Genomic DNA, 13,893 nt, shown 5'->3' with positions numbered 1-13,893 from the left:
TCAGTTAGGCAATAGTATGGATAGACACAGATTTAGGAACGGCATAATTAATACACAGTTTCCTGGTAGCGGATGCAGACTCAGGTCATAATTTTATAATAATGAAGTGTAACGTCCGATTCAAAAAGGTTATGTGGAATACGGTTTAGGAAATGGAACTTGAAAGCATTAATAGGAATGACAAGACAGGAGTATCAGCAGTCTGTAGAGAGATTTACACGAGCCTGTGCTGTTCAGCATATTTGGAGGAAATGGTGAAAGAGGCATAGAAATTACTGGAGGTAGGAATCAAAATTGGTGGGGAATTCGTAAAATCAGTTAGGTTTGCTGATGACCAAGCTCTAGTTAGTCAGTCAGTCATGGGGTTGTGAGCATTGATGAATGAATTGGAAATGCAGTGCGATAGAAATGGGATGAGAATCAATATTAATAAAAGAAAGATAATGCGATTTTTGAGGAAGAGAAAAGCTTAGTTAACTGTTCAACTAGGAGAGCAAAAACTAGAGCAGGTGGAACAGTTTATCTAGGAAGTATATTGGACCAAAATGTTCAAATTAAAGGAAACACAAGGAGAAAAATTGCTAGAAGCTTTTACAAGAAGGGAGTTGATTGTGGGGACTTTGAGTAAGGATGTTAAGATAAGGCTCATGAAAACTTTGATATGGAGTGTAGTTATGTACAGCGCAGAAACATGGTCATTGAAGCAGGATGATAGTTATAGATTGGAGGCTTTTGAAATGTGGTTGTGGAGAAGGATGGAGAAGGTGAAGTGATAAGAAAGGAAAACATATGGGGATGTGCTAGGCATGGTGGGAGAGGAGAAGGGGGATTGATGGGAGGAATTCAAAAGAGACAGGAAAGATGAATGCAGTGTTTTGATGGGCAATGAGAGGTTGAAGATTGTTAGAGAGGGGAGAATGTTAGGCAAAAGAGGAAGGGACAGGAACAGGATTGGGATTTTGGATGGAAAAAAATGTAAGAAGGAAGTATACAGAGTTGATGAGGGGCTTATTGTAGAATAGGAAGTTGTGATGTGTTTTTTAGGAGAGACTATGGAATTGTCACTGTAGTGTTTGGTAACTTGTGCCCATCCAAAACCTATTTTAACTGGTAGATTATCCATAATAATAATACACATGACCTTATATCATGGTATATGTCTCTGGCAATAAGATAACAGTGACTGATTCATGCTTGCCAGCAACTCAAGTGGTAGAAATTCCTCAAAGTAAACATGTGAAACAAATGGAATAAATATATGGTTCAGTATAAAGGAATGTTGTCATGTTATGCAATTCTCTTTTACTAAAAGTTGTTCTGTGTGTATCATCTTTATAAATCCACCTTGTGTGGGGAAAATTTTAAGTACTCTTACTTGGAAAATATTGACTTACTGACTAAAGTCCAGTCGCTTTTATTTAATTTTAAAGTTAAATAGTAATTTGCAACATGCTCTACAAAAATCCTGGTATCAAATCTGGCTGGGCAGCATTTCAAAGTAAAAACTAAGTCTGACAATTGTATATTATTTTAACCAAGTGTGATTTATTTGGTTTATCTCTAATTAATATAAATATTGTGTTCCAGGTACGCCGTGGCTGTGGCCCTTTGTCAAGCACTAGAAAAGTTGGGCCCGAGTTAAGCCGTAAAATACACACTTGTTTTACATCCATCAATGGAAATCAATTTCTCTCTGAGACTTAAGTAGCATTTTTAGGAGCATTTTGTAAGGAGTCAATGGAAAACGTTAGTTATTTAGTTATGATGAATTTAATGCCTTATATACTCAGCCATCATCTAAGCTTTTGATTCCAATTTGTTATTGAAAGGCAATCTTTAGAATGCCCATCCTATTTATAAGATCAGAATGACCTTATTAATTCTAAGAAACAGCGGGAGATGACAGAACTGTAACTTATAATGGAGTCATCTACAAAATGCTTGTTATAATGGAACAATGTCATCATTCCTGGTCGAGGCAAATGGTTTTTACACTTTGAAATTGTTACATTATAATGACTTTATTAATGCCAGTAATGTATGAAAATATGTGTGGAAAAATTATGTAAATAAATTTCCCTGTCTTATATTTTGGTATTAAAGATAATTTTGAGAAATTAATATGGGAGTGAATTTCATTAAATTCCCAAATAGTACAACTAGCATGAAATCATACGAAGACTCAGCTAACTTATTGAATGTAGGTTACATATGAAAACATGCATTCCTGTCCTTTAAGACTGAAGTGTGCAGCTGGTTGGAAGAAGAAGACGTGTGAGCTATTGGCTGTGAATGTTAAGTAAATTCCTATAGCCAATAATAAGAAAACTTTGGAAAGCTCCAATAATGTTATTTTGGTCAGCCAGTGACCATCAATGGGGTGAGGTTAGGGCCCTTGACAGCTAGGAGACGTCAGTACCGTAGCACTCTTACCTCTCCCCATTGATGTCATGGGCTGACCTGAATAATGTAATTAAAGCTTGCTGAAGTTTTCTTATTTTTGGCTATAGGAATTTACTTAACTGTACAGCTGGTTGTTTAATGAAATTATTTTATCACACATGATGTACTGAAAACCCCAACCCAACTTCAATTTCATTCCAGACTGCCTTAAATTTTGAATGAAAGATACAAGTTTTGTCATATTACGAGAATAAGGAGAGATTTCTTATTGTTTTAGAGAATGCAGGTACAGGGTACTCCCTTTTAGCAAATCCTCCCTCCATCCCCAGGGAGGGGAAGCCATCCCTTCGGTCAACGTACTACCCCCTTCCCTCTGTGGGAAAGAGTCGTCCCTCCGGATGATTCCCCCTTGTCCACTCCTCCCTTGAGGACCCACTATCATCCATGGCATTTAATCCCTCCCCCTCCTCCTATGTCTCTCTTACAGAACAGTGACTGCCTCTTTCCACTCTTGAGTTGAGCCATGTCACTGCTCACATCACTGCCTGGGCGAAAAGATGACGTCATAGCTACAGACCTGACAGCATTTACCACATGATCCACCGTACTGACCCAGGGATGTAAATAAGCCATTTTGGGCAAAACTGGGACAGTGAAAACTGTGCCAAGTGTGAACCAATCCTGCTCTGTCAGGTTAACGTACTTAAGCAAACCTGTTAGACTTTCAAACTAACCACTAGCAAAAATCACATCGAGCACTAACTTGACAAAAATTTTTTTCCTTTCCTTTACGATACACAGCAATCTTGAAAGTTTTAAAATAACCTTTACTTTACTTTAACCTTTCCTTGAAAATAACCCCTCTTCTTCATTTATATCAATATACATTTTGGGAACCAAATATTTATTGATTAAAAAATTTATTCTGAGATCCAGTTAATTTAATTTTGCTATCTATTGGCAAACTTCATTACCACTTTGAATGACACAGTGCTTTCCAAACCATAGACGTTATGCATTGCAAAGTGACAGTGCTTAGTAGCCCAGTTTCCTTGCATTAATAGTTCCATAGTTGGATTTATTATTTCATTTTTAACAATTATATATTTATTGTTTTCCATTATCCAATATTCACAGTGTTACACCACCATAATCCAGTGATCACCCTTTCATCTTCTACCACATGGACTTAGCAGTCCTGGGTACAACTTTGGGGTGGTGGCTCTGCACACTCTGATTTACCTAAATCGGATTACTTGACCAAGCTGACTTCATGTTTCAGATTGTCATGGAATACTGCGTAAAGAAGAAACTTTAAACCGCTAATGTATGGATTACACTTGATGTTGGGCTTAATGAGATCAACTGAGCCATCAATCCAATTCAGTGGTTGATTACTGTTTTTGGTTATGATGCCTCACATTTCATTTTTCACAAACAGACAATTAATAAATGTGGCAATTTGTTTCCTGATTATTTCTAAATGGAATTTTCAGGTAATAGAGTTTCCCCAGACGATTATCTTTTGTATGCAAGATTATTTTGGCGCCTTGTCCTAGTATGCATTACTTTTGTAATAAAGACAATCATTTTCAATGGCTGATGAAGGAAAAGGTACTTCATGCGAATATTTTTCTAGCGAATTGGCTAGATCAAAGTCATACTCATATACCCCTGGCCCATAAGATGCTGGGTGATTTTAGAGCACACTTTGGGGTAAAAAAAGTGCATCTTATGGGCCAGGAAATACGGTAAATAACCATGTGTTGAAACTCAGTTAATAAAAGTAATTCCAATTTCCAAAGGGGTGTAATTTAACCACAACATTTCTGATGCTTGTAGATGATTTTTTTCAAGTCCTACTTTTTGTTTAATGAAGAATTCGAGGTAGTATACTAAAAATTGTGTGGTATGCTAAAATTGGAGAAAGCCAGGTAGAGGGAGGAAAAGAATCGGCTTTACAGATCAAATTATGGGATGTAGAAAGTATGCAGAGCTAAAGAATGAGTTATTGTAATGTGTAGTGTGTGGTTTAAGGAAAGGATATTTAGTTTTATTTAGAGCTTATGTAAGGGAGTGATGTAATATGTAGTCCTAGGGTCAACCAAAAACCTAGCCTAAGCTCAGAGACTACTACTAGTAATAATAATAAGCACTTTGAAGAGAATGTTTTGTTGTACTGTAACATATTCATGTGCAACACAATTTTCAGAAATTGCCATTAATATAGTCTTGAGAGGGGGAGGGATGGAGGGTGGGTTGTGCTCATTCAATGCAATAAGTGCCCAAGAAAAGGTGGTTTTCTGAATGATTATTCAAGGCCTGCAGAAGGAGATGTAATCATACACTCTCCCAAAAAATGCTTCAGATTTCAGACTTTGTTATCATGCAATGAATAATGCAAGAATAGTCAGCATACCTGTAGGTTGCTGCTAAGCATCCCTCAGACAGGGATTGCATTGTTGAGTTAAATTTAGAGCCAGATGAGGTAGAAAATTTAGTTTTTCCTCAAGTCACCTTCCACAACTGAGGAATTTCAGGCTGTGACAGTATTTTGTCCCAATGTTCTAGAACAACATATTGGTGACTGACAACATTTTTAGCACCATTGGAATGCTGGAAACTCATGGAAGCAGAGAAGATGGAAAGCAACAGAAAAATGATGATGAAAGACCATTTTAAAGAATAAATTTTATTAATTTGTCTTAAGCATATCTCAATACATCCTACTTTTATTTTTCTTTCAAATTTGTGTGTTCTGATTTTAATACATAATGTATTGCATTTTTAGTTGCTACCAATGCAGGAAATCACCTTGTGGCTCGTGAATTTTTGTTGTCCATTGGACACTGATCGAGAATGTTATTATAACTGGATGTTTTGTCCTTGAATTTACTGTTGAAATATATAAAGAAATATTTTAGCTGCACTTGATCAAGATGCTCACTATAATAAAATGTAAAATATTAACATGCTATCACATATTTATGCAATAAAATTTGATGATCTGCTAGCATTGAACTCCAGCTTGAATCATCTTTCATGCCTCTAGGCAGTTCGATCTATCAAAGTTAAATGGTCTCATTCTTAGGAAGGCTCTTAAATAGGTTTAATTGTAGCTGCTAATAATGAGAAAGAGTGTAATGAAATATGAACTAAGGTATCAAATCATTCAAGGTAATGAAATTAGTTAATGCAGGTTCATTTCAAAATTGTCCATCACAATATTCTTGGGATGAATAATTGAGGGGTTTCCTGTTACATTTCTTAATAGTATTTTTGTAGTGTGCCTCAGTACTGGCATCATCACTCAATTTGCTGCCCCACTGGGGTCAGATGCATTGGCAACCGTTTCACTAAACAGGACAGATGCTGTGCAGATCACCTTTTGTCTGGCTCTTATCCTTTGATCTTCTGGCATAGGTGACCCTACCAGGAGCAAATATCATTGGCCCCACCAGGACAGCTCTAGGATTTATTAAAATGCAGAAGCCCTTCCCTTAAGTCAAAGTTGTAGTCCATGGGGAGGTGTTAATTCCATATCCAATTAAAAATATGTTTGGAAAAAGCTTTTGCCTTGTCATTCTTGATTCTGATGAAATTAGATATTTGATAGTACCCACCTTTCTTAGTCCAAATAGCATAGTATTAATAAGTCTAGAAAGATATTGCTCCTGAGATACAGACAAATTTACACGGAGGATGCCAAAAAATATTGAATTATGTCAAAATAAAACTAAATCCACATGAAAAATAATAGTGCTACCCAGGTTTCACTGTGCTGCAGTGTCATCAGGCCCACATCATATTTTGACATTATTCATCAAGTGATGCCTGTTGATTCTGCATTGCAGAGAAACCTGGGTTGCATCAAAGTTTATTTTTCAAGTGAATTTACAAAGTTTTATTTTGGCATCATTCTTATGGAACAATTCCACAAAGTTACCCCTGAAAGAATTAATTACGAAAAATTTCATTATAGAATTTACTACAAGCTCTAGTAATTTTGCTAAACTTAATAAAAAGTCAAAAAGATACATTTGGAATGACTAAAGAGTGAACACAAGGTGTGATCAAAAAAAGACCGGACTGATTTTATTCTGCGCAAACCGCTCAACGGATCGAAACAAGGCAGTACACCATCTAGCGACACATCTGACGACTAAAACGAGAGGTGTTATGTTTTTTTACGCCGAGTCGTTACGCAGCAGCAGCGGTACGTGTCTTAACCTGTTCGTCGCCGCATGCAATGACAGCAATGAAGGGGCTAGAGGAACAGTGTGTGTGCGTGAACTTTTGCTTCAAACTTGGCAAAAGTGCTACGGAGACATTTGGAATTACTCAAGAAGCCTTGCTAAAGAAGCTATGAGTAGAAGGCAGTGCTTTGAGTGGTACAGTCGTTTTAAATCGGGCAGAACCTCGACAGATAAGATTCGCGAACGGGGCGGCCCTCCGGTTCGACAGACCCCAACCATGTCAAATTGGTGAACAATTTGGTGCGGGAAAATCGCCGTTTAACTGTTTAACTGGGAGATAGCTGAGGAAGTGAACATTAGTTTTGGATCCTGTCAGACAATTTTGACAGACATTTTGGGCATGACGCGTGTCGCGTCAAAATTCGTCCCGCGGGGGCTGACTGATGAACAGAGACAAAAACTTGTGGACATTTGTCAGGAACTCCTGGATCGAGCCAATGCCAACCCAGAGTTTCTTAAAACCATCGTAACCGGTGACGAAACCTGGGTTTACGGTTATGATGTTGGGACGAAGGCCCGATCTTCTCAGTGGAAATGTCCTCATTCTCCGCGACCAAAGAAAGCGCGCATGCCCCGGTCCAATGTGAAGGTCATGCTGGTGTGTTTCTTTGATTGGCAAGGGCTGATTCATTACGAATACGTCCCTCAAGGTCAAACTGTCAACAAAGATTTCTGCTTAAAGGTTATGAAGAGGCTGAGGGTCGCAGGGAGCCGGAAGAGGCCGGGCATGTGGAGAAATAATGCATGGCGTTTCCACCACGATAACGCGCCGGCTCACACGGCGCTGATCGTGACAGAGTTTTTCGCCAGAACCGGATCTTCCGTGATCCCGCATTCACCCTTCTCTCCAGATGTGGCTCCATCAGACTTTTTTTGTTTCCAAAGTTAAAATCAACCTTGAAAGGGCGCCGATTGGACTATTGCGGGCATTAAAACGAATTGTACGGCGGACCTGAAGGGGATCCCAAAGGCTAACCAGGCAGGGTTCAAGAGCTGGAAGAAACGTTGGCAAAGGTGTGTCGTCAGCCAAGGCATATACTTAGAGGGTCACAAGTGCGATTTAGCAGTATCCGTTGAAATGAACAAGTTTTGTCAGTCCTGTCTTTTTCTGATCACAAATTGTATATGATTCGTTTTCTTTAAGTTGGACTTCATGGTTAAACATCTTTAGCATGTAACGTTAAATGTAAGAATTGTCGATCGTAGCACTTTTCCACTTGGTATCAATATATATTTTTTTATTAGGTAATCTACCAGTTAAGATAGATTTTTGGATGGACCCAGCTACTAAATAAATATTTTGTGATTCCTAACAAAATACAAAATCCAGTATCCGACTCTACACTAGACCCCTCTTCATCTCTGAGTATTTTCTTCCTCCCTTCATCCCGTCCAACATCCCTATGCTGTTCCTTCCCTTTCCTCGTTTGCCTAACATTCTCCCCTCTATTACAGTCTTCAACATCCGACTGCCGGTCAATACCCCCTTCATCCACTTTTCCTGCCTCCATAGGATTTCTCCCAAGAAACCCCTCTCTTCGCCCACCATACCAAGTACTTCCTCATTTGTTTTCATCTCTGTCCATGTCACCTTCTCCATTCTTCTCCACACCCACATTTCAAAAACCTCCAATATACGTCCATCCTCCTGCTTCAATGACCACGTTTCCACACCATACCTAGCTACGCTCCATATCAAAGTTTTTACGAGTCTTTTCTAAACATCCTTAATCAACGTTCCAATTATCAACTCCCTCCTCCGTGTGAAAGCCTCTTTGCCTTGTGCAATTCCTCTCCTTACATCCTTACTACTCATGGCGGTTAGGGATCATCTTCGCCGTAATTTCAGAAGAACTCAACTCCCGCACCTTCATGAACAATACAAAATAGCTCACAATCAAGTGCAGCACCGAATCCATACCGCTAAACAAAAATACCATGTTTCATGCTTTTCTGATAAATGGGACATAAAGTCCACTTGGCAGGAGCTGAGGCACCTCGAACATTGAAGGTCCCCCATTCAAAATGAACTTCCCCTTGGATGATTTAAATAGCTACTTTCACACGCCTGCTTTCAAGGATGAAAATTATGTCGAGGATGGTAACCATTCTCCTCAAGCCCAAAATAATCTCCCTTCATTAGATCATGCATTATTCTCCGACTTTGACGATGGAAGGCTTTATTTCCCCCACTATACACCCGAAATGCTGATAACACAAGTGAAAAGTTTTAAATCAAATTTAACAGGCGTCGATGGAATCAATGCAAGAATGCTAAATGTTATTCTCCCAGTAGTAATGCCTATGATACTAGACATCTGTAACTGTTCACTCAATTACTCTATATTTCCTACCTTGTGGAAATCTGCCCTAGTTTGACCAATAATGAAAATAACAACTCCGGAAGAAATGTCTGACTTCTGACCTATTGCACTTCTTTGTTCTATTTCCAAACCTCTCGAGCAAATCGTTCATACGGTTACAGTAGAGCATCTTACATGGCACAATTTCTTCGATGAGTATCAGTCGGGCTTTTGTAAGCTGTATAGCACTCAGTCGGCTTTGATAAAGGTAACTGATGATATACGCAGATGCATAGATGCAAAAAAGTTAAAAGTTTTAGTCCAATTTGATTTGAGCAAGGCTTTTGATTCAGTAGACCACGGCATACTAATGGAACATATGAGCAAACTCAAGTTCTCTTACTCTGTCCTTCGCTGGTTTCGCTCCTATCTGTCTAATCACCAGCAATCTGTTAAAGATGAAGATGGGAATGTATCTGTTTTCCAACCTGTCCTATATGGAGTTCCACAGGGGTCAATTCTCGGACCTTTACTATTTACTATTTTTATAAAAGAACTAGCTACCGTAATAACTCATTGTAAACATCACTTTTATCCTGACAATCTACAGATATATCTTGAGTCCTACCCCTCTGAATTTAACCATGCCATTGACTAGGTCAACAAGGATATCCAACTCATCTGTGAATGACTGACTGAAAATCGGCTAAATATGAATCCCAAAAAGACCAAGTCGATAATCTTTGGAAGCACCACCAATGTACATATGCTGCTCACAAGTGATCTCCCTAAAATAAGTGTTTTAAATATTCAAATTGACTACTCAAATACAGTGAAAAGCCTAGGAGTTTATCTAAGCAGCACCTTAACCTGGCGTGAGCAAGTAAAGGCCATTTCTAATAAAGTTCACACTCTTTACACAATGGAGCATTTCAGACAACTAATCCCTACAACATTACGCCAGAAGCTTGTTCAATTGTTAGTATTACCACATCTTGACTATTGCTCAGTTGTCTACGCTGATGTGAACAAGGAGCTAAGTACAAAATTACAAAGGCTCCAGAATTCTTGTCTACGATTCATCTTTAATATGCGTTTTAATGAACATGTAACTCCTTACTATAAAATGTTGAATTGGCTAAAACTCAAACAGAGGAGAATACTTCAAAAGGCCTCACAATTATTTAAGGTTCTGAATTCTAAAACCCCTTCATATTTATATGAAAATTTTATATTCAATTCACTTACGACAAAGAGATCAACCTGCATTACAAAAACATTCCATCTTCCCAAATACCGCACGGCTATATATGAAAAGTCATTCAGTATTTCATCCTGTAAACTATGGAACTTTTTGCCTAATAAAGTAAAATTATCCAGGAGCACATCCCAATTCAACAGGAACATGTTTGAATATCTGTCTACCAAAATGACCTTATTACTGTTCTATCAGGCTAAATATTTAACTATTGTTCTTTGTATTTGTATGTATGTATTGTACTATATGTTTCGTTCAACTGATGTTAAATTATATTTTGTGACTGGTTTAATTACCTTATTCTATGCATTATGTAAACCTGTTTCACTCCATAGGTTTCAAAACCTCATGTAACATGTATTCCGCTCCAAGGGACTTTCCTCCCAGAGCAATAAAAATTGTTTATTATTATTATTATTACTACTTTGACCATGTTGATCCAAAACACTACCGAGATATGTAAACTGTTCTACCTGCTCTAGTTTTTACCCTCATATTTTAATGTTTAGATTAGCCTTTTTCTTTCTAGAAAATCGCATAACCTTTGTTTTATTAATATTGATCCTCATCCAATAACTGTCCCACTGAATTTCCAATTCACTCAGCAATGCTTGCAACCCCTTGGCTGACTGACACTCTTAAGCTTGGTCACAGCAAACCTAACTGATTTTACGAATTCCCCGCCCACTTTCATTTCTACCTCCAGCTCTTCCCATGCCTCTTTAATCATTTCCTCTGCATACAGGTTGAACAACACTGGTAATAATGGGCAACCCTGCCTGACACCTCTTCCTACACTGCCCATTTTGACTTTACGTCCCCCACCCGCACCTGAGGAGTCTGAGACATGTATAGGTTGTGGATTAGCCTGCGGTCCCTCCAATCTATTCCTATTTTCTGCAATATACTTATTAGTTTTTCCCAATTCACTCTATCGAACGCTTTTTCGAAATCTACGAAACAGGCAAATACCTCCTGGTTGTGTTCTATATTCCTCTCGATTAATAATCTCATTACTGCAATGCCATCACGCGTACCTCTCCCCTTCCTAAACCCAAACTGATCATCCCCTTAGTAATCGTTTTCCCTACTCTCTATCCTTTTGTTTATGATCCTGAGAACAACTTTAGCTGTGTGGGATATCGAACTTATTGTCCTATAGTCCTCACATGATGTAGCCTTTACCTTTTTCGGAATAGGAACTAAAACTGATCTCACAAAGTCTTCCGGCCAGATTCCTTCCTCATAAATACTACGGGTCAGCCCATATAGCCTCTTCCTCCCACATTTTCCGAAACATTTCAATATTTCCGCGGGAATGTTATCCACCACCACGGCCTTATTTAATTTCATCTCCCTTAATACCCTTTCTATCTCATTGTCTAGTATGCCTGGGCCTAAGCTATCTTCCTCTACGTCATGTTCCTTTTCTATGTCTAACTTTGTTGGTCTAAGTTCTTTACTATACAGCTATTCTATATATTCCTTCCATCTCCCTTGGATCTTTCCTGTGTCAACTATTACCTTACCCACCTTATCTCTAACTGTCAGCATAGATCGCCCTTTCTTACTTCCCGATAAAGATTTAACTTTGCTGTACAGCGCACCGATTTCACCCTTCCTCTGCAGACTTTCCATATCCTCACCATGCTTCTTTTGCTTTATTTGTTGCCCACCTCAATTTATTGTTTAATTCTTTGTACTTCATTTTTGCCTAACTCCGTATTTACATTCTTGCATTTTCTCCGCTCGTCTATCTTTGTAATCATCTCATCCGTGATCCATGGTTTCCTAGTCCTTTTAGCGTTAACGGTTCCAATAGTGTCTTTTGCGGCTTTAGACAACCCTTTCTTGAAACTAACTCCCCACCCCTGCCTTATATTTTTGAAACGGACGCTACATTTCATAACAACTAAATTATGGTCTGAGTCCGCATCCGCTCCCGGGAAGCTGTGTGAATTTATCACACTGTTCCTAAACCTGTGTCTAACCAAGATATAATCTAGCTGATACCTTTCTGTGTCACCTGGCATTTTCCATGTATACCTGCGTCTTTTGTGGTGTCTAAACCAAGTGTTGGTGATGACTAACCCCTGTCTCCTGCAGAACTCAACTGCTTTCTCCCCACGGTCATTACTCATGCCTAAACTATAGTCCCCTACCTCATCACCATCTCTTCCTTCGCCTACCGTCGCATTCCAATCCCCCATCACTATCAAATGTTTCCCTGTGGGAACACACGTGATTATGTCCTCTAACTGATCGTATATCCTATCAACCTCTTCCTCCGTATGGTTGCTTGGTGGCATGTATACCTGAATAATAACCAAGTTCATCGGTTCTGCTTTTATCTCTACTAGTAGTATTCTATCCGTTACCTGCTCTATGTTGACCACGCTTCTTCCTACCTCTTCATTTAATACTATGGCAACCCCTCGTTGGCTCTCGTCACCGCCGCTGTATATTATTCTATACTTATCGCTCCATTAATCCCTGCTATCTTTCCATCTCACCTCGCATAGACCTAAAATATCTATATTTCCCCTGCCCATCTCTCGCTTAACATTCTCCAATTTCCCCGTCCTCATCATTGTCCTAACATTCCACATTCCTATTCTAACTAACTTGGTCTTCTTCTTCTCCGTCTTCTGTCCTGCTGTTGCCGGTTTTCCCCCGCAAGGGTTTTGTGGGATGGCGACTGTGGAAGCCTTGCCTCCCCTGCTGCCGGGCACAATACATGGCCGATTGGGCCGAGCCCCCTAGTTACCAGGACTCAAAATCTCTGTAGCGACCATCATATTTATCTTGGGAATGATAATTGAGGTGGTTTTCCGTTGCCTTCCTAAATATTGTTTTTAATGTGACACCATCACTTATTGACCGTCCCACTGGGGTTAGACGCCATTGCAGCTAGCCGCCTCACTGAGGAACAGACCCTGCGTGGACTACCTTTCGTCTGGCTCCTAACCTTCGACCTATCTGGCATGGGTGACCCTACCAGGAGCAATTATTATTACTCCCGCCAGCACAGCTCTAGGGGTCATCGGAACGCACAAGCCCTTCCACCACGTCAAGGTTGTAGTCCGGGGAGGGTTTTTAATATATATCTTGTGGAAAAGTGCTACAATCAATTATTCATTATAGTCGACTTCCATCCACTTATTCTGCCTGAAGCTATTCAATTCTTAAGAATTGTCATCCTTAGTAAACTTTTTAAATTCTTGGCATAAATCTACCAAGAAGGATTTTGAGTAACAGGTTAATCCATTCCTGTAATGCTAGGCATATGCAGTGAACAAAGTAAAAGAGAAATGATCCTGGAAATCCTTCCCCAAGAAGAAAAATTCCTTGCAGTTGACAAATTTGGAATAAGTTGTTTTTCTTGAGCTCTAAAAAAAAATCCAATGTGGGATGGAGTTGACAGAAATGTGATGAATCAGTAAAATACTGATTTTAGAAAGTCTTTCAAATTAACGCTCCACTAAAAAAGAATCACCCAAACAAGTAACTGACTTTGGACTTTCATTATAAGCCAATGTTCTCTTCCATTGAGCAATGAGCCCTAAAAATGACAAAAAATGTTCAGACATTACATTGATTCCCTTGGTGTTGATTAATATATATCAGTAAAGGATGAAAATGTGAATGGATGTAGTAACAGTTAAAAGATAAG

General features: G+C 39.0%; 1 protein-coding gene across 2 annotated transcripts in view; it reads left to right on the top strand.

Annotated features, from left to right (window-relative positions):
- Positions 1-2,049, top strand: part of mms4 (Methyl methanesulfonate sensitivity 4) — a 148,610-nt gene extending 146,561 nt beyond the window's left edge. For both annotated transcript variants that reach the window (XM_071595935.1, XM_071595934.1), the window contains exon 9: positions 1,588-2,049. In XM_071595935.1, coding sequence (XP_071452036.1) covers positions 1,588-1,704 — 117 coding nt within the window. In that variant the 3' untranslated portion in view covers positions 1,705-2,049. The remainder of the gene's footprint in view (positions 1-1,587) is intronic.
- Positions 2,050-13,893: the final 11,844 nt, after the last annotated feature.

The sequence above is a fragment of the Hetaerina americana genome, unplaced genomic scaffold (genome assembly GCF_022747635.1).
Source record: "Hetaerina americana unplaced genomic scaffold, ioHetAmer1.1.p SCAF_71, whole genome shotgun sequence".
NCBI lineage: Eukaryota > Metazoa > Arthropoda > Insecta > Odonata > Calopterygidae > Hetaerina > Hetaerina americana.
The sequence above is the reverse complement of the archived record's forward strand: the minus strand, read 5'-3'. Positions and strand labels throughout refer to the sequence as shown.